The sequence below is a fragment of the Petromyzon marinus genome, chromosome 2 (assembly GCF_048934315.1).
Source record: "Petromyzon marinus isolate PM22_M1 ecotype Great Lakes invasive population chromosome 2, UKy_Petmar_22M1.pri1.0, whole genome shotgun sequence".
Taxonomy (NCBI): Eukaryota; Metazoa; Chordata; class Hyperoartia; order Petromyzontiformes; family Petromyzontidae; genus Petromyzon; species Petromyzon marinus.
The window spans coordinates 16,777,720-16,795,019 of NC_133668.1; the positions used below are offsets into that span (position 1 = coordinate 16,777,720).

The 17,300-nt window shown below is 43.9% G+C and overlaps 2 protein-coding genes across 6 annotated transcripts; one reads left to right on the plus strand and one right to left on the minus strand.

The window, feature by feature from the left end:
- The first annotated feature begins 334 nt into the window (after positions 1-334).
- On the plus strand, positions 335-10,312 carry LOC116945891 (claudin-19). 5 transcript variants are annotated; one of them, XM_032960563.2, is made up of 5 exons: positions 335-440; positions 3,389-3,725; positions 4,553-4,717; positions 7,104-7,188; positions 7,559-10,312. In XM_032960563.2, exons 2-5 carry the CDS (start codon positions 3,503-3,505, stop codon positions 7,737-7,739), a joined length of 654 nt encoding a protein of 217 aa, XP_032816454.1. In that variant the 5' UTR covers positions 335-440; positions 3,389-3,502; the 3' UTR covers positions 7,740-10,312. The 5 variants fall into 5 exon arrangements, with proteins under 5 accessions (XP_032816454.1, XP_032816446.1, XP_032816437.1 ...); XM_032960555.2 differs by having other exon boundaries at positions 343-455; XM_032960546.2 differs by having other exon boundaries at positions 423-485.
- LOC116945904 (uncharacterized) lies at positions 9,134-16,889 on the minus strand. Its single transcript, XM_032960577.2, has 3 exons — positions 16,397-16,889; positions 13,876-14,089; positions 9,134-12,098 (listed from the first exon to the last, which is right to left on the minus strand). Exons 2-3 carry the CDS (start codon positions 14,078-14,080, stop codon positions 11,773-11,775), a joined length of 531 nt encoding a protein of 176 aa, XP_032816468.1. The 5' UTR covers positions 14,081-14,089; positions 16,397-16,889; the 3' UTR covers positions 9,134-11,772.
- Between the last annotated feature and the right edge of the window lie 411 nt (positions 16,890-17,300).

The window sequence follows — 17,300 nt, forward strand, 5'->3', positions numbered from 1 at the left end:
GCTTTGGTGACTGCAAGGATTCATCTTCTTGGTTCTTTCGGTAAAGTCACCACGTAGAATGAGAATAAAATAATAAAATAACACAATAAAATTCTCACGACGTTTCGGCCACAACGCAAGCGGCCGTCTTGTTGTCTTGCGTTGTGGCCGAAACGTCGTGAGAATTTTATTGTGTTATTTTATTTTATTAATTTGTTATTTTATTCTCATTCTACGTGACTTTACCGAAAGAACCAAAGACGATAACGTCGTGTCGTCGAGTCCCTTTGACGCGGAAACGAGGAGATGACGTCATTTCGCGACAGGTAACGAAGTGACGTCACGGCGCCAGACAATGCCCCCCTTCCCCGCGCGTGACGCATTAACCGCGGTCGGGTGATCTAAACAATGACGTCACATCCGCAACAGGTGATAACGGAAGTGACGTCGTCTCCAACCAGGTGAGCGAAAAAGAGGTGAGTGCGCGGGAGAGGTGAGGGCGAGAGGTGAGTGCCGGTGAGAGTGAGGTGAGGGGAGGTGAGGTGAGGGCGAGAGGTGAGAGTGAGGAGAGGTGAGGGGAGGTGAGGGGAGGGCGAGAGGTGAGTGCCGGTGAGAGTGAGGTGAGGGGAGGTGAGGTGAGGGCGAGAGGTGAGGGCGAGAGGTGAGAGTGAGGTGAGGGGAGGGCGAGAGGTGAGTGCCGGTGAGAGTGAGGGGAGGTGAGGGGAGGTGAGGTGAGGGCGAGAGGTGAGAGTGAGGAGAGGTGAGGGGAGGTGAGGGGAGGGCGAGAGGTGAGTGCCGGTGAGAGTGAGGGGAGGGCGAGAGGTAAGGGTGAGGGCGAGAGGTGAGGGCGAGAGGAGGTGAGTGCCGGTGAGAGTGAGGTGAGGGCGAGAGGTGAGGGCGAGAGGTGAGGGCGAGAGGTGAGGGCGAAAGGTGAGGGCGAAAGGGGAGGTGAGGGGAGGGCGAGAGGTGAGTGCCGTTGAGTGAGGGGAGGTGAGGGCGAGAGGTGAGAGGTGAGGGCGAGGGGTGAGTGCCGGTGAGAGTGAGGCGAGGTGAGTGCGTGAGGCGTCGTGAGGAAACTTGCTGTGCCCCCGGTGTCGCTTGGTTGGCGCGGGAAGGACCGGGTGGGGGAGGGGGGCGGAAAGAACACAACCACAACATAACCTCGTCTGTAACCACAAACCTTACCTCGTCTGTAACCACAAACCTAACCTCGTCTGTAACCACAAACCTCACCTCGTCTATAATCACAAACCTCACCTCGTCTGTAACCACAAACCTAACCTCGTCTGTAACCACAAACCTCACCTCGTCTATAACCACAACCCTAACCTCGTCTATAACCACAAACCTAACCTTGTCTATAACCACAACCCTAACCTCGTCTATAACCACAAACCTCACCTCGTCTGTAACCACAAACCTAACCCCGTCTGTAACCACAACCCTAACCTCGTCTATAACCACAACCCTAACCTCGTCTGTAACCACAACCCTAACCTCGTCTGTAACCACAAACCTAACCTCGTCTGTAACCACAACCCTAACCTCGTCTATAACCACAAACCTAACCTCGTCTATAACCACAACCATAACATAACCCGTCTGTAACCACAACCCTAACCTCGTCTACAACCATAACATAACCTCGTCTGTAACCACAACCCTAACCTCGTCTATAACCACAAACCTAACCTCGTCTATAATCACAAACCTTACCTCGTCTGTAACCACAAACCTAACCTCGTCTGTAACCACAACCCTAACCTCGTCTGTAACCACAACCCTAACCTCGTCTATAACCACAAACCTAACCTCGTCTATAACCACAAACCTAACCTCGTCTATAACCACAAACCTAACCTCGTCTATAACCACAACCCTAACCTCGTCTGTAACCACAACCCTAACCTCGTCTATAACCACAAACCTAACCTCGTCTATAACCACAAACCTAACCTCGTCTATAACCACAACCCTAACCTCGTCTATAACCACAACCCTAACCTCGTCTATAACCAAAACCCTAACCTCGTCTGTAACCACAACCCTAACCTCGTCTATAACCACAACCCTAACCTCGTCTGTAACCACAAACCTTACCTCGTCTATAACCACAACCCTAACCTCGTCTGTAACCACAAACCTAACTTCGTCTATAATCACAACCCTAACCTCGTCTATAACCATAAACCTAACCTCGTCTATAATCACAAACCTAACCTCGTCTATAACCACAACCCTAACCTCGTCTGTAACCACAAACCTAACCTCTTCTAGAATCACAAACCTTACCTCGTCTATAACCACAACCCTAACCTCGTCTATAATCACAAACCTAACCTCGTCTATAACCACAACCCTAACCTCGTCTGTAACCACAAACCTAACCTCGTCTGTAACCACAAAACTAACCTCTTCTAGAATCACAAACCTAACCTCGTCTATAACCACAACCCTAACCTCGTCTATAACCAAAACCATAACATAACCTCGTCTATAACCACACACCTAACCTCGTCTATAATCACAAACCTTACCTCGTCTATAACCACAACCCTAACCTCGTCTGTAACCACACACCTAACCTCGTCTATAATCACAAACCTTACCTAACCCATCTATAACCACAACCCTAACCTCGTCTGTAACCACAACCCTAACCTCGTCTGTAACCACAACCCTAACCTCGTCTGTAACCACAAACCTAACCTCGTCTATAATCGCAAACCTTGCCTAACCCATCTATAACCACAACCCTAACCTAACCCATCTTTAATCACAACCCAAACCTAACCCATCGATAACCACAACCCTGACCTAACCTCGTCTATAACCACAACCCTAACCCCGTCTATAGACACAACCCTGACTCTAACCACAACTGTAACTCTAACCCCATCATCTCTAACCCTAATCCCGCCCGTCTATAGACACAACCCTAACTACAGTTTAATGACAACCCTAGCCCCAACTGTAAATATGTAACACTAACCTTAACCCCCACTCAAACCCAACCCTAACCACAACCCCAACCAGAGCCTCAACAATAACCCCACAAAACCCAATCCTAACCCAAACCACCAACCCGGATCCCCACCCCAAACCTAAACATAACCCAAACCAATCTATACATCACATCTATCTACCTTCTGTTGATGACAGCATATATGTCCAACTGCCTGTTTTACACTCGCCTATCTGATTAAACACATCATCTGACAACCCAATGAACGCACACAGCACCTGTCCGACTACATGTGACACCTTTAGGGCACAGGGAACCACACCCAACAACGCCCCATCCTCACTGGGTACAGCTGCTGTGCAGATAACCACTGCTATCTACACTTTGTCCCACCAAACATGTCTGCACGATCCTCATGCGCGTTTTTCGCATTGTCTCCCACAGCTCTCCTTTAACGAAAATCAAAGTTATCCTCAGGAGAAAGACGTTGTGGTATTAGACAAGAAGGTGAAAGTGGGCATTAACGAGTTCTAAAGGGAAGTTTCAAGCGAGGCGAGGATGGCCAACTCGGGACTGCAAATGCTGGGCTACGCGCTGGGGATGTGCGGATGGATCGCCATCATCGCCGCCACGGGGCTACCGCAGTGGAGGACGAGTGCCTACGCCGGCGAGGTCATCATCACGGCCGTGAGCATCTACGAGGGGCTCTTCATGAGCTGCGCCTCGCAGAGCACGGGCCAGATCCAGTGCAAGATATTTGACTCCCTCCTCGCGCTGCCCAGTGAGTGCTCGCACAATAAAGACGAATATTCCCCTTCAGCCTGAACAGATTGTTGTGGCAAATTCCATAAGAGAGCACCTGTAAAGGCAATACAGCAAACAAGGAGGTGGTGTGGCTAGCACCATGACCCCACCACCGTTGTGTCCCAGATAGTGACTTGAAATACCACACCAGGTATTCAGTTAGGGCTTAGTTCATCCCGATAAGGCCCAGGACTGATTCAGATATTGATGCTGGCTGTGACCGGTAATCAAACTCTGGTTGCACAGTTCGTAGTGTATTGCGATAACCATGACACTACCACTATCCACATGCGCACACCCACCTTGTGTGGTGTCCAGCGCTCTGTGTTGGTGATGATGATGTCACCAACAATTGCGTCCAATGACTCCTGTGAGCACGCAGGCCATTGGGTGCCTAGTTGTACTTCCATGTGTGTCATTGTTTTTTTCATTTTGGTGACTCAGGTCACTCCTGCAAAAGAGACAATCCTGCTCTCTTGAGTTCTGGTTAAACAAACGAGGTAATGTGTAAAGGGTGAATTTTTTAGGCACAATAATTTATTGTCACCTAGTGGGTGCATGTTTACTAGGGTTGTCGCAATGCATTGCTGCCTTGCCATGATGTTTTGGTCAGGGGGGTTGTTTACCACACTTCAAGCCTGGTCAGCACAGGGCCTAGGAGTGGTTCACATATCAACCACGATTGATGTTAGCCATGGCTGCAAATTGTACTTGGGCCTGGTTCCATAGCACAGTACACTTACCACTGCATCACCATGCCTTTACTAATCCTTGTATAAAATGTTTTAATGTTTGTGTGTGCAGCAAGGGTGCAGATAACCCGTGCGCTGATGATCTGCTCCATCGTGGTGGGTCTTTTTGCGCTGGGAGTAAGTGCCGTCGGCATGAAGTGCACTCGCATGGGATCGGACAACAAAACCCGCAAGAACCGCTTTGCCATCTTGGGCGGAGTGGTGTTCCTCGTTGCCGGTGTGTGCTCACATGTTATGCGTAATGCTGCAGGTCTCCCTTGCAAATAAGATGCATTGTTTTAATGGATTTATTGACAAAAATGGAAACATTTACGAATTGTTCGTGCTTCCATCAGCCACATGGGAAATGATACAGGCCAAAAGGTCAGCTTGGCTACTGTTTTCATTTATCATATAATATAATTAATCAGTGGGTGTGCTCCTGCTCTTACAAGGAAATTCCTTTTTTCACACCCTAACAGGTTACCTTAACAAGATGGCACTATAGTTTCATCTGCAATTATGTTAAAGATAAATAGAAATGTATGCAGTCCGTGCATATAAATTATATACAGTGAGGGAAAAGAGTATTTGATCCCCTACTGATTTTGTACGTTTGCCCACTGACAAAGAAATGATCAGACTATAATTTTAATGGTAGGTTTATTTGAACAGCGAGAGACAGAATAACAACAAAAAAATCCAGAAAAACGCATGTCAAAAATGTTATAAATTTATTTGCATTTTAATGAGGGAAATAAGTATTTAACCCCCTCTCAATCAGAAAGATTTCTGGCTCCCAGGTGTCTTTTATACAGGTAACGAGCTGAGATTAGGAGCACACTCTTAAAGGGAGTGCTCCTAATCTCAGCTTGTTACCTGTATAAAAGGCACCTGTCCACAGAAGCAATCAATCAATCAGATGCCAAACTCTCCACATGGCCAAGACCAAATCTTGTCAGGGACAAGATTGTAGACCTACACAAGGCTGGAATGGGCTACAGGACCATTGCCAAGCAGCTTGGTGAGAAGGTGACAGTTGGTGCAATTATTGGCAAATGGAAGAAACACAAAAGAACTGTCAATCTCCTTCGGCCTGGGGCTCCATGCAAGATCTCACCTCGTGGAGTTGCAATGATCATGAGAACGGTGAGGAATCAGCCCAGAACTACACGGGAGGATCTTGTCAATGATCTCAATGCAGCTGGGACCATAGTCACCAAGAAAACAATTTGTAACACACTACGCCGTGAAGGACTGAAATCTTGCAGCGCCCGCAAAGTCCCCCTGCTCAAGAAAGCACATATACATGCCCATCTGAAGTTTGCCAATTAACATCTGTGATTCAGAGGACAACTGGGTGAAAGTGTTGTGGTCAGATGAGACCAAAATGGAGCTCTTTGGCATCAACTCAACTCGCCGTGTTTGGAGGAGGAGGAATGCTGCCTATGACCCCAAGAACACCATCCCCACCGTCAAACATGGAGGTGGAAACATTATGCTTTGGGGGTGTTTTTCTGCTAAGGAGACAGGACAACTTCACCGCATCAAAGGGACGATGGACGAGGCCATGTACCGTCAAATCTTGGGTGAGAACCTCCTTCCCTCAGCCAGGGCATTGAAAATGGGTCGTGGATGGGTATTCCAGCATGACAATGACCCAAAACACACGGCCAAGGCAACAAAGGAGTGGCTCAAGAAGAAGCACATTACGGTCCTCGAGTGGCCTTGCCAGTCTCCAGACCTTAATCCCATAGAAAATCTGTGGAGGGAGCTGAAGGTTCGAGTTGCCAAACGTCAGCCTCGAAACCTTAATGACTTGGAGAAGATCTGCAAAGAGGAGTGGGACAAAATCCCTCCTGAGATGTGTGCAAAACCTGGTGGCCAACTACAAGAAACGTCTGACCTCTGTGATTGCCAACAAGAGTTTTGCCACCAAGTACTAAGTCATGTTTTGCAGAGGGGTCAAATACTTATTTCCCTCATTAAAATGCAAATCAATTTATAACATTTTTGACATGCGTTTTTCTGGATTTTGTTGTTATTCTGTCTCTCACTGTTCAAATAAACCTACCATTAAAATTATAGACTGATCATTTCTTTGTCAGTGGGCAAATGCACAAAATCAGCAGGGGATCAATTACTTTTTTCTCTCACTGTATTTGAATGCATATAGACATACCGACTACCGATAATGAGCTGTTTATTGTTGAAAATGAATAGATGATGTTTTTAAAAAGTCCATAAAGCCACCGGAAAATGTGTTCACGAAAGATTGTGAGTTTCTCAAACTTCCAGGGCGGCATGAATTTTAGGATCCACGGATTATTGGAGTGCATCTTTTTTGAGTTCTGTATATGGAACATTATTTTTACCCATGTAATGCAATGATGCCCTTATATTTCATGGCACTCAAAATGTATGAACAGTAAGGTATAATTTAGCTTTTAATTATGTTACATGGTAATGAAATTGTCCAACTGAATTTAAAAATTATTTCCAGCTGTATCTTATATTTTATAGAATCATGGCTCTAGTTCATTGATTTATAAAATGTCTTTTTTGTTTTATTATAACAGACCTCTGCTCATGTGTGAATGTGTGTGTGTACTCGTGTGTTTTAGGGCTGTTGTGTCTGAGTGGCACGTCTTACTACGCTGCGGAAATTGCGCGGGAGTTCTACAGTCCCTTGACGCCTGTACAGGCCAGGTGAGTGTTTATGTAGTCACAGGTGAGTGTGTGCTGTGCCACACATATAGCTACTCCATAAGCCAGGATAAAAATGATTGCTTGTGTTACCCACTTTTTGCTGCTACACAATCACCTTAGCATTTGCCTTGCCACTCAGTGTTTGATGGCTATTGCCCAAAATGTAGCCTTTTGTGTATTTTTGCCTATTATATATTTTTAAACGTTTGTTGAATTTCTTTTGCAACGTACGTAGCCAACCGTCCTAAATCGTCCTTAAATAATGAAAAAAAGATTCAAAACTAATTTAGAAAGATTTTACCAGCTAGCATTTTTAAGCTACCTGTGTCATACCTTGACGCACATACGTGTGTGTGAATTCTTGTTCCAGGTATGAGTTTGGACAGGCTCTGTTTGTGGGCTGGGTTGGTGCTTGCCTCGTGCTCATGGGCGGCGCCTTCCTGTGCTGCTCCTGCAGCTCCAAGCCTTCGGGGAAGAAGTCGCGGCCACGTGGCCCCCCACGGCACGGGCCCCCCAGATCAAAGGGCTCTGGCAGGACAGATTATGTGTGATGTGAGGTGTGAGTGGGTGATGAGAGTGGCATGCTCCCAGCTACTCACACATGCTTAGTTATTTTATGCATCATGCTTTTTTAAAAGTGCGTTTGGATGTTCATTTATAAGTTGTAATGAGTTAAATGCATGCAAATTTCCCAAAAATGTTCATATGTAATTACGATTCTGACGTGATTGAGTTTTAGTTGGACTGTAGGTAGGTTCTGTTGATAAAGCACGTTATGCACAACTTATGCGAGTACGCTTTAGACAGTACCACATTCGCATACGTGAGCCTGGAGGCAGTGGTATAGGAATAAGCTGTTATCATGCAATTGGTGTATTCATGTTTATTAGTTATTCATTTAAGTCTGATTGATGTTCTGGTAAAAATGTCAGTAATTGGTGAAAAAGTGGCCGGGTGTCCATGACTAGTTACAGATTGGGCCATTTCTATCAAAAATCTGCAGAAAATTCCACTAACACTTTTGAATCAAATCCTTCATTAACAAAACAACTGCTTAGCCAATGCATAATATCAAAGTTAATGATTTTCACTGAAGATTTATCATAAGATTCTTTCTTGTGCAAGCTTTTTTCATTATTAGGCATGTGAAATGCTCAAAAAATTTATATGGAAAGTTATTGGAGACAATGGAAGACAACACCCGAATAAACATTACTCAGTGCTATTATATTACATCAGAAAGACATTATCGATCCACAATATAGCAGCAGTTTATATTTTCTTCTAAAAGTAAATGGCAATTCACTAAAATTCTGGCTACGGGCCACAGCTGCGTATAGTTTTCAAATGCTTCTGTATGTGGCGAGTGCTTTTGTCGCATATGCAGACACTTCTGTCATGCACTGTGCATTTTTAACACAGCCAGTTTTACTATGACTCCAACGCGACTGACACTACATGTGGGCACGATACCTCAAAAGTCATGCAACTTTACATTTCAGTTCATTTTCTCATGAATGGAGCCTCATACTTTTGTCAGACGGCCTGGACCTCAGAGCCTAAATGTGTTAAAAAGCAGTTGTCTCGTTGGATTGCGAAGTCTTTCATTAAGATGGGCTGACGTCTTATTTCTTAATGCTTTAGTGTCGCATACTTGCAAGCGTGAAATGTGAAAATTAACCATGCTATAATTCGGCATATACATTTTTTCTGTATTATTCCACAACGAGGTATGCTCTATAATAAATTTCAGCCGTGTAAGTTCACTGCTAGATGAAGGCCTCCCCATTCCGCGTTAATCAGGGAGGCTGTTTGATCATACTTCGCAACACTTTTCAGTATGGATTGCTGAAGAGGAGTTTCCAGGTCTGGTTCAGGTATCACTCCCTGATGTTAGCCATGAGCAGGAATAGAATTTTTAGTAACTGGGTTCTGAGGAGTCCGCTAGCCACTCTGCCACCGCTCCCTTTGTTATACAATGTAAATTATTACATCATTTATTTTTTAAGGGTTTATTGTTAAGTATATATGAAATTGTAAATGCTTGAAAAAAATTCACTACAATCTAGAAATGTGGATTTACAAACAATGGATTTGTTGAAAAATTACTGCACATTTTCAGTGTAAACATTAACAAAATAGAAAATTTTCCAAGCATTTTAATTCAAATATATAATTTGCAATTGTTCACTATCCCATTTTCTATATCAGATTCATAGCAGGATGGGGAAAAAATCGAATTCATAGCTGGACTTGAAGCCACATCATGGAGTAGTCCCAAATTTGACACCACAATTTATTTCAGGTCAATTCAATAGGGTCCTCTTCTCAGTACTAGATGGTGCACCTTAATCTTCTATAATACACGGTTCATCATATTTATAAGTAAATAAGCCAGTGTCTCCCTGCTCAAATTATCATTGGGGGTGGCAGTCGTGCTGGTGAGGGAAGCGCATTGCAATGGTTGGCGCCAGCTGCACCTAGAAAGCCCAATGTTGACATTCCTCAAAGTGTCACATTTATCTGCCACATTGGGGTTTATAGATTGAGTAGGTCCCTGACCAGAATTGATCTTGCAACCTTTGGATTGCGAGTTAAGCAGTCTAACCACAGCATCATTCAATATTTACTTACAACCGTGAACCTTCACAGCCAAGCGAAGCTAATAATGATTGTAGTCCTATGTTGTGCAGACACTGGTGATCATGTTGAGAGCATTGTGCTATCCTCGAAGACCTTGTTTGATCACAGGCGTTTGCCCAGATATACACCTGGGACTTTAGTTGGTGCCAGCTCAGTGCTCTGATGCAGCTATGATGACCTTCATAAGTTACCCGTCCATTTTAAATGTCAGGAGAGTTAACAAAATCACGACTTCTCCATTTTTTTTATTGATGAACACTTCCCCCCCCCCCCCACAGTTATATAAGTGTTGTAGAATGGCAAATGTTTAAAAAAATAAGAGTACATGCATGTTTTATACCTTCTATGATGCATATATTTTGTAATGACTAAACTCACATGAGCCAATTGAATATCTTGATTTGTTTTAAAATGATTTGTGAATTAGATTTTTTATAGTTTATTTTTGTTTGTGGTGATTAATAAAATGAAATTAATCAAATATTGTTATGCTTAATATTTTCTGGCTTTCATTCCACACTCTTGAATTCATTATGGCTAGAGACTGCAGAGCCACGTTTCATAGAATGACTCTTGTGTCAAGTTGGCACATGGCATCCAAAGTATACGAAGGCTTGTGAACAATTCAAGATAATCTGGTGCATGGGCTGTAATATGTATTTTTATCACATACATAAAATGCTGTGTTCACATGCCACGGTCTGTTCCTCAACTTGTTTCCATAGATCCAAAATAACATCATCTGGGGCAAAACGATCATCTCGTGTTCTGGCTAGTGGCACTTACGCATATATACTGGGTAGTTTGGGAGAGGTTTCTGTGTAGGTACATGGCTGTAATATTGATCACAAGTCAATCACGTGCAATCATTAACCAGAAGCGAATGTTTTCGTATGACTCAAAACAGTGCTTGATTACATGTAATCTCCACACTTGTAATTTTGCCTGACATTTAATAAGTACTCAAGTGTATGTTGCAAAATCCGTGTCTTCCACCTTATGAAGAGGTTTTTTTAAAGTTATTAAAAGCAATCATGGTTCTATGTAACATGTAAGGTAAAACTTTGTGAAATATCTTTGTTCTCCAATTGTACAAGAGGTATTCTTGGTACTTTCGGTAAAGTAATTTAGATAGAAGACCGCTTATGTTGCGATTGAAACGTCGTGGATTTTTTGTTTATATTTTATTTGTTAATTTTATTTTTTTTTCCTACCGAAAGAACCAAGAATATGAATTCCTGCAGTCACGAAATCTTTAAGTCAAAAAATGAAAAAGAGGTCTTACCAAACATTACCAATGTAAAGATATAGGTTTTAGGGAAATGGGTCTTCAATCTCTACAACATCCACAACAACCTTGTTAAACGTGTAATACATGTAATAAACGTTATGCAAATCTGTTAGTCACAGCATTTATTCAAGTAATTTTCATTCTAAAGTGAAGTGAAGCCCCAGGGACGCATGGTATTGATGTCCTATGTATGCCCTCAAAAATGTTTGGCAGATTAAGGGAACCCTAATTGAGATCATGAGGCAGAAATAATGAGTAGATTGGTCTGCTGAGTAAGCTGCCTTTGCATTGTATACTGGTTAAGTTGAATACATATCTTTCTGTGATGTTCTGGTCAAGTAAAAATTACAGGTGAAAAAAATATATCCTGTTTTAAGAACAAGAAATGTATCTAGTAATGGAATGTATACAACAGTAAAACGTCGTTATCTGTACCCAATACTAGAACAGAAAGGCAACTGTTGAGTAAGGTGATTTAAATGGACTGCACTGTCATTCTAACTTCCTATGGAGAAATGCACATGACCATAACTTTTCGAAGGTGAACATAACACAAGACCTTGCCCCATCAACTTTGTCTGCAAGGCCTTATTCACATATTAAATTAATTTTCTTCAGCACACACACATTGAACGTGTACACCGTTTCCTTCACACCGTGGTGGAGTTATCGTGTTTGTCTTCATTTTCCACCTTGGGCTTTCGGCACAGATTGAACACGTGGCCACCGTAGTAAACGTGCGTTGTCATCAGCATGTTTGAGGTTGTGTCGGTGTCATCCCTGTCTTTGCCCTCCGCCTCCTGCTCTGGAGACGACGTGAGCGTAATGACAAACACGGCCATGTTGGGCATGCTTTTTTTTGATGGTGGGAGTGGCTGGGCCTCCGGGAAATGGTGATGGTGGTGGCCCTCTGAGGATGTAATCAGCTCCAAGTGCTCCTCCTCGTGCGTCTCGCGCAACATGCCATGAAGACGCGCTGCATTCACAGCATCGACACAAACACGTCTCAATGAAAGCGAGCTTCAGGAAAATGGAAACATTAACTTATTATTATTCCGCTTGTTTATCTAGAAAAGCCTGAGTCTTGTGACCTTTTCAGTAGGCTCCTACCAATTAGTAGGGGGCGATGATTTTATGCAAAAAAAACTAAGTAATTTTACGCCAGCAGAAAATAACCTACTTTTACGAATAACGTCATGTGATCTTTAACGTCCACTGAAGTAGACCGTGTGCATTTTTACGGTTAATGCACTTGCAGTAATAATCAGGGCTGCCACCGGATTCGAATCGCGAACCTCCGAAACAAGCGGCAACCACTGGGGCATGTCACCACTCATAATGATAGAAGAGTTCATTAAATGTATTTATGTATGTTGAACGTCTGTCACAACGTACGTAGCCAACCGCGCTAATGGAATGAATGTGCTGATACAATTAATTTTCATCCATGAAAACCAGCATCTCAAAACTTTAAGGGGGGGTTGTCAATTACATATCAATGGGTGTTTTGCATGATGGGAGAAATTCATATTACCTGGAAAACCCCAAGAATATCAGCTGATACCACTCAAAGGTCCGCACACACTAGTTCATTAACTCATTGTAGAAATATATGCCATCTCCTGGCCATCTTAAGGAGCTTCAGAATCATTTATTTTTTCACACTGGAGGAATCCGATGAGCTATCAAGCTAATCGGATCAAAAACTTTTTGAACATGGTTTTGTTTTTCTCGAATATATCTTGGGCCCCACTTTTCAGCCTTTTTAAACGTTATTTTAACAATTCCTGTATAATTACTGGTTACTATTTCCCCATTTATATTCATGCCCTTATTTCTCAAAGCTTTGGAAAACATATCATGTCGATATTTATAACATTGGGAGTCCTTCATCCAGCAGTGGATAAAACATGGTGGATGAAGTTACCGCTTTACCGGTTACCATTAAAAAACTAAAATTAACTAACCCTGCGCAGGTGATTTACGCAGTATTTGATACTGACCCCGTCGTGAACTCGTGATTTAAGGTAAACGGTGGTTAACCCCCCGCTGGTCACCTTCCACCGCGGTTATTCGCCCTCACCGTGATGATTGGGGGCACTTCCTTCCGATATTCGGAAGCCACCTGAGGCTATGCACTTTTAAATCATCTAGATTGAAAACTAATTTCTTTAGAACAAATTTTCGTGTTCAAATTTCGATTTAAAGCTTTCGTGACTGCAGGGATTCATCTTCTGGGTTCTTTCGGCAAAGTCACGCAGAATGGAGATAACATAATAAAAATAATAACAGAATAAAATTCTCACGACGTTTCGGCCACAACACAAGTAGCCTTCCTCAGGTGAAGAAACAGGACTGTCCGGAAAACAGCGCTTGAGTGAACACTGCCAAGCATGGACAGCGTCTTTTAAGCTGTGTGGGAGGAACAGAGCACCTTGACAAAGGAGTTTACATATAAATTAGCATGTAATTGGGGGATTAGCATAATGTTGGTGTGAGGGATCAGCACCACGGAGAGCGACGAGCTTTGTTCAGACGGACGAGTCCATCTATGTACGGAACGGAGGAGGGGGGAGAGGAGTTTACATATTAACAATAAATTAGCATGTAACTGGGGGATTAGCATGATGTTGGTGTGAGGGATTAGCACCACGGAGAGCGACGAGCTTTGTTCAGACGGACGAGTCCATCTATGTTCCGATTAGCACGGCTGGCTACGTGCGGTGCGAAAGAAGTTCAACATCCACACATACCATATGGAGGCTGCACTGAAACTCTCCGCTGGTTTCCGTCGGGGGCGCTGATGGCGCGATGGAAGAGACGACGGGCGGTGGGTCCTACCCTTGCTGCTGCTCCTCCTCCTCCCGCCTCGACCTCGTGGTGCTCCTCGTGGTGCTCCTCGTGGTGCTCCTCGGTCAGCAGCACGGGCGCAGACTTCTTGCGAGTGTTGAGAGCCATGGCTGCTTCCTAATTGCCACACAACCGCATCCGCTCGCGTTTGAACTCCGAGTTCGCGAGGTCAGCTCGGCAGTGTCTTTCCCAGCCCAAGAAGTGTCGCTGCCTCTCGCCTCCATTCCATCCACGCCGAAATGCGGTCTAGCGCCTCAGTGTTTCAGTTTACATTTATTTGGTATGGCCCTGTGAGCCATTCGGCTCTTGAATCGGGTGCAACCGCAACAAACAAGAAACTAAAACAGGAACAAGAAAAACATCTTAAAGTGACTGTGCGCAAACAGAAAAATCCAGGAAAAAAACAGCAAAAATCTTCCAGAAAAAGCACCGTACACCAACGCTGTGTGCAAAAATCCCAGTGGGATGCAAGTCAAACAACAACAACAACCACAAGACAACTTAGATTAAAGCCATCAGTCTAAAGTGACTGGTGACCAACGAATGGAACGCAACCGAGAGAGAGAGTACGTTCACCGAGAAACTGATTGATAGAATCAGCCCCGTGTGTAGGTGCTAGGTGGAGTATTACTGTGAGAGATGGCGACGACATTCGGGGACGGCTTGGTGCAGCAGTGGATTGAACATGATTAATGATATCTACTGGACTTGTATGTGCGGCATGAAACTTTCATCGCAAATTTATCACAATTTAATGTCACCACGCGCCACGCGGGTACATCTCTAAGCACGTGGAAAATAATTCAACGTGAACCAAATGTGGAACGGACCTATAAACACAACCAATTAATGTACAAAAACAGTTACAATGCACTGTATTGTGAATACCTATGCCGTTGTGCTGAGTGTGGTTCCACACAAGATGTACACGTAGAGCCCTTTTGTCAATCAACTGTTGGAATGAGGGCCTCTCCATGTTGAGTCGTGGGGGTTATTTGACCATACTTTACCACGGTAGTCAGTGTGGGTTGGAAGCGGGGAGCCGTAGACGTGGGAGCATGGGAAGCACAGTACAACTGATTTTGTCGGACTGCCCTCCTCCTCGAAGCTGCCGATGACAACCTTTGCGTGCATGGTAGCCATCCATCATCCATAATATAGGATGTTTTGGGGGATTATATCGCGTAAATATAAATGTGACAAATCTAGCTGTCGCCTGGTGAAGCTAGTTGTAATTACTGGCGAAACATCGTACTCAGATTGAAAATGTTGTGGATTTGCTCTCCAAAACACCGGTGTGCTGTACTAGTAAGGAATTGGCATGTTCTGTTTACGTGACAAACCTTACTAGTTGGCTGTGTTGGGTGGTGGCGGGTTTAACGACACATTAATATTTACGCGATATAACCCGAAAAAAACCCAATGTTATGGATGATATTGGTCACGAAAGCCTACGTGTTAAACTAGCCATCCATCTTCTTGGTTCTTTCGGTAAAGTCACGTCGAAGGGAAACAATAAAATAATAAAAATATAAAACAATACAATTTTCACGACGTTTCGACTACAACACACGCAATCATCATCAGGTGTGAAAACCACAGCTGTCATCATCATGATGATTGCTTGTGTGGCAGTCGAAACGTCGTGATAATTTTATTGTTTTATATTTTTATTCTTTTATTGTTTCCCTTCTACGTGACTTTACCGAAAGAACCAAGAATATGAATCCCTGCAGTCACGAAAGCTTTAAATCAAAATTTAGCCATCCATCGTTAACACTCAAACCCGCTTAGATTCCGAGAACTCACGAGAATGGGTGCATTCCAGCCGATGTAGACACTGGTCACAAAACTATATTCCATTATAGTGTAGGTAGTGGAACACAAGATATCAAACGACGGCACGGGTCACACATCGCAAATATATTTTAAGGCGCAACTCGGTGGGTGTAAAGTGAGCGTAAGAACCAATCATAATCGACGATCGGTATATCACACTCTTGCACGCATATGTGCACTCTTGCAGGTATCTTACGCGCTTTTAGATACTCGCACAAGGAGATCACTAATACTGTATATGTCACTGGTACGAGTGCGTTATCAGCCAGTGGCTATCCACTGCTGGTTTAAGGCCTGCCCACAAATATTGCCATCTTGTATGGTCTTGAGATGCCACAATCAATTTCACTCATAACAATGAACTGATTCCACAGTGATCGCGTTCTCTATAGTATTCCAGATGTCATCCCGTCACCATTCATTCACCGAATGTCAGTTCATTATATACATGGTAAATTAATGGTACATGAGCAAACACATAGCATTAATTCACACTGGTACAAAGGCTGAATTTAAAACAAAATCTCTCGGCTATTTGAATCATGTACAGCATCTTACACACACCATTCTACGAGAATGGCTCACCTGATTGAAGACTCGTCCTGAACTCTTGTGATGACAGGAGTGCGTTGCCAGTACTTGTTAATGATGGGCTGGGATTAGCCTGGGACGAGGTTGAGATGTTGAGATGAGGCTGGGATGGGGCTTGTTAATGATGGGATGGTGCTGAGATAAGACTTGGGGGGAGGTTAGTGTGAGGCTCAGAAGCCCCAGCTGAGGAGTCGAGCCTGCGCTTTGTAGCAAGGGGAGTAGGCGTCATCTGATCCCCCGCCTCCCACGTGAGTTTGTCGGCACTACACGTGGCTGAACGCGCACGTTTGTGGGGTAAACAAGGGGCCCGTGCGTGTTCGGTAAACATCAACACGGGGCCCTGTGTGTGGGGTAATCACAAAAAAACGGGCCAATGTGTTTGGAATAAATGCGAAACACGGGGGCGCTGTTTATGAGACAAACACGAAACACGAGGCCTCTGTGTGTGGGATAAACAAGAATCACCGAGCATCAGCTGAGCTGACCTTGCAAAGCGTTGTAGCTGCAGCACGAAACTGGCTAATGAGGACAACAGACTTAAGGGATGTGCGGCGTGACGCAATATTACAAATTAAAGTGAATTTATATTGAGTCTATTTCCGAGTGTCTCTATGGTCCAGCGAGTGTGGAGGCGGTTCTAATTCCCATTGGTGGCCCTCAACGAGTGGTAGAGATAACGTCACTGTGGCGGGGATCATGCCACGAAGTGTTGCTCACTATCCAATAGATAACTACTCAATAGAGTATTTTGATTGCATTTCATTATTACCTGATTAGAGTATTGTGGCATTATCCATGATATCTGTTTGATAAATCCACACGACTCGATTAAGTATAATAAATGCGGAAAGCCATATGCAGATATAATTATGGCCAGGGTCGGCAACCTGCGCGTTCG

What these genes read in the sequence shown, in the direction of transcription:
- LOC116945891 (XM_032960563.2), top strand. Translation starts at nt 3,503, where the DNA reads ATGGCCAACTCGGGACTGCAAATGCTGGGCTACGCGCTGGGGATGTGC. An exon ending in CTCCCTCCTCGCGCTGCCCA is followed by an intron (nt 3,726 to 4,552) that starts GTGAGTGCTCGC and finishes TTGTGTGTGCAG; the next exon opens with CAAGGGTGCAGATAACCCGT. An exon ending in TTGACGCCTGTACAGGCCAG is followed by an intron (nt 7,189 to 7,558) that starts GTGAGTGTTTAT and finishes TTCTTGTTCCAG; the next exon opens with GTATGAGTTTGGACAGGCTC.
- LOC116945904 (XM_032960577.2), bottom strand. Translation starts at nt 14,080, where the DNA reads ATGGCTCTCAACACTCGCAAGAAGTCTGCGCCCGTGCTGCTGACCGAG. An exon ending in TTCAGTGCAGCCTCCATATG is followed by an intron (nt 12,099 to 13,875) that starts GTATGTGTGGAT and finishes CTGTGAATGCAG; the next exon opens with CGCGTCTTCATGGCATGTTG.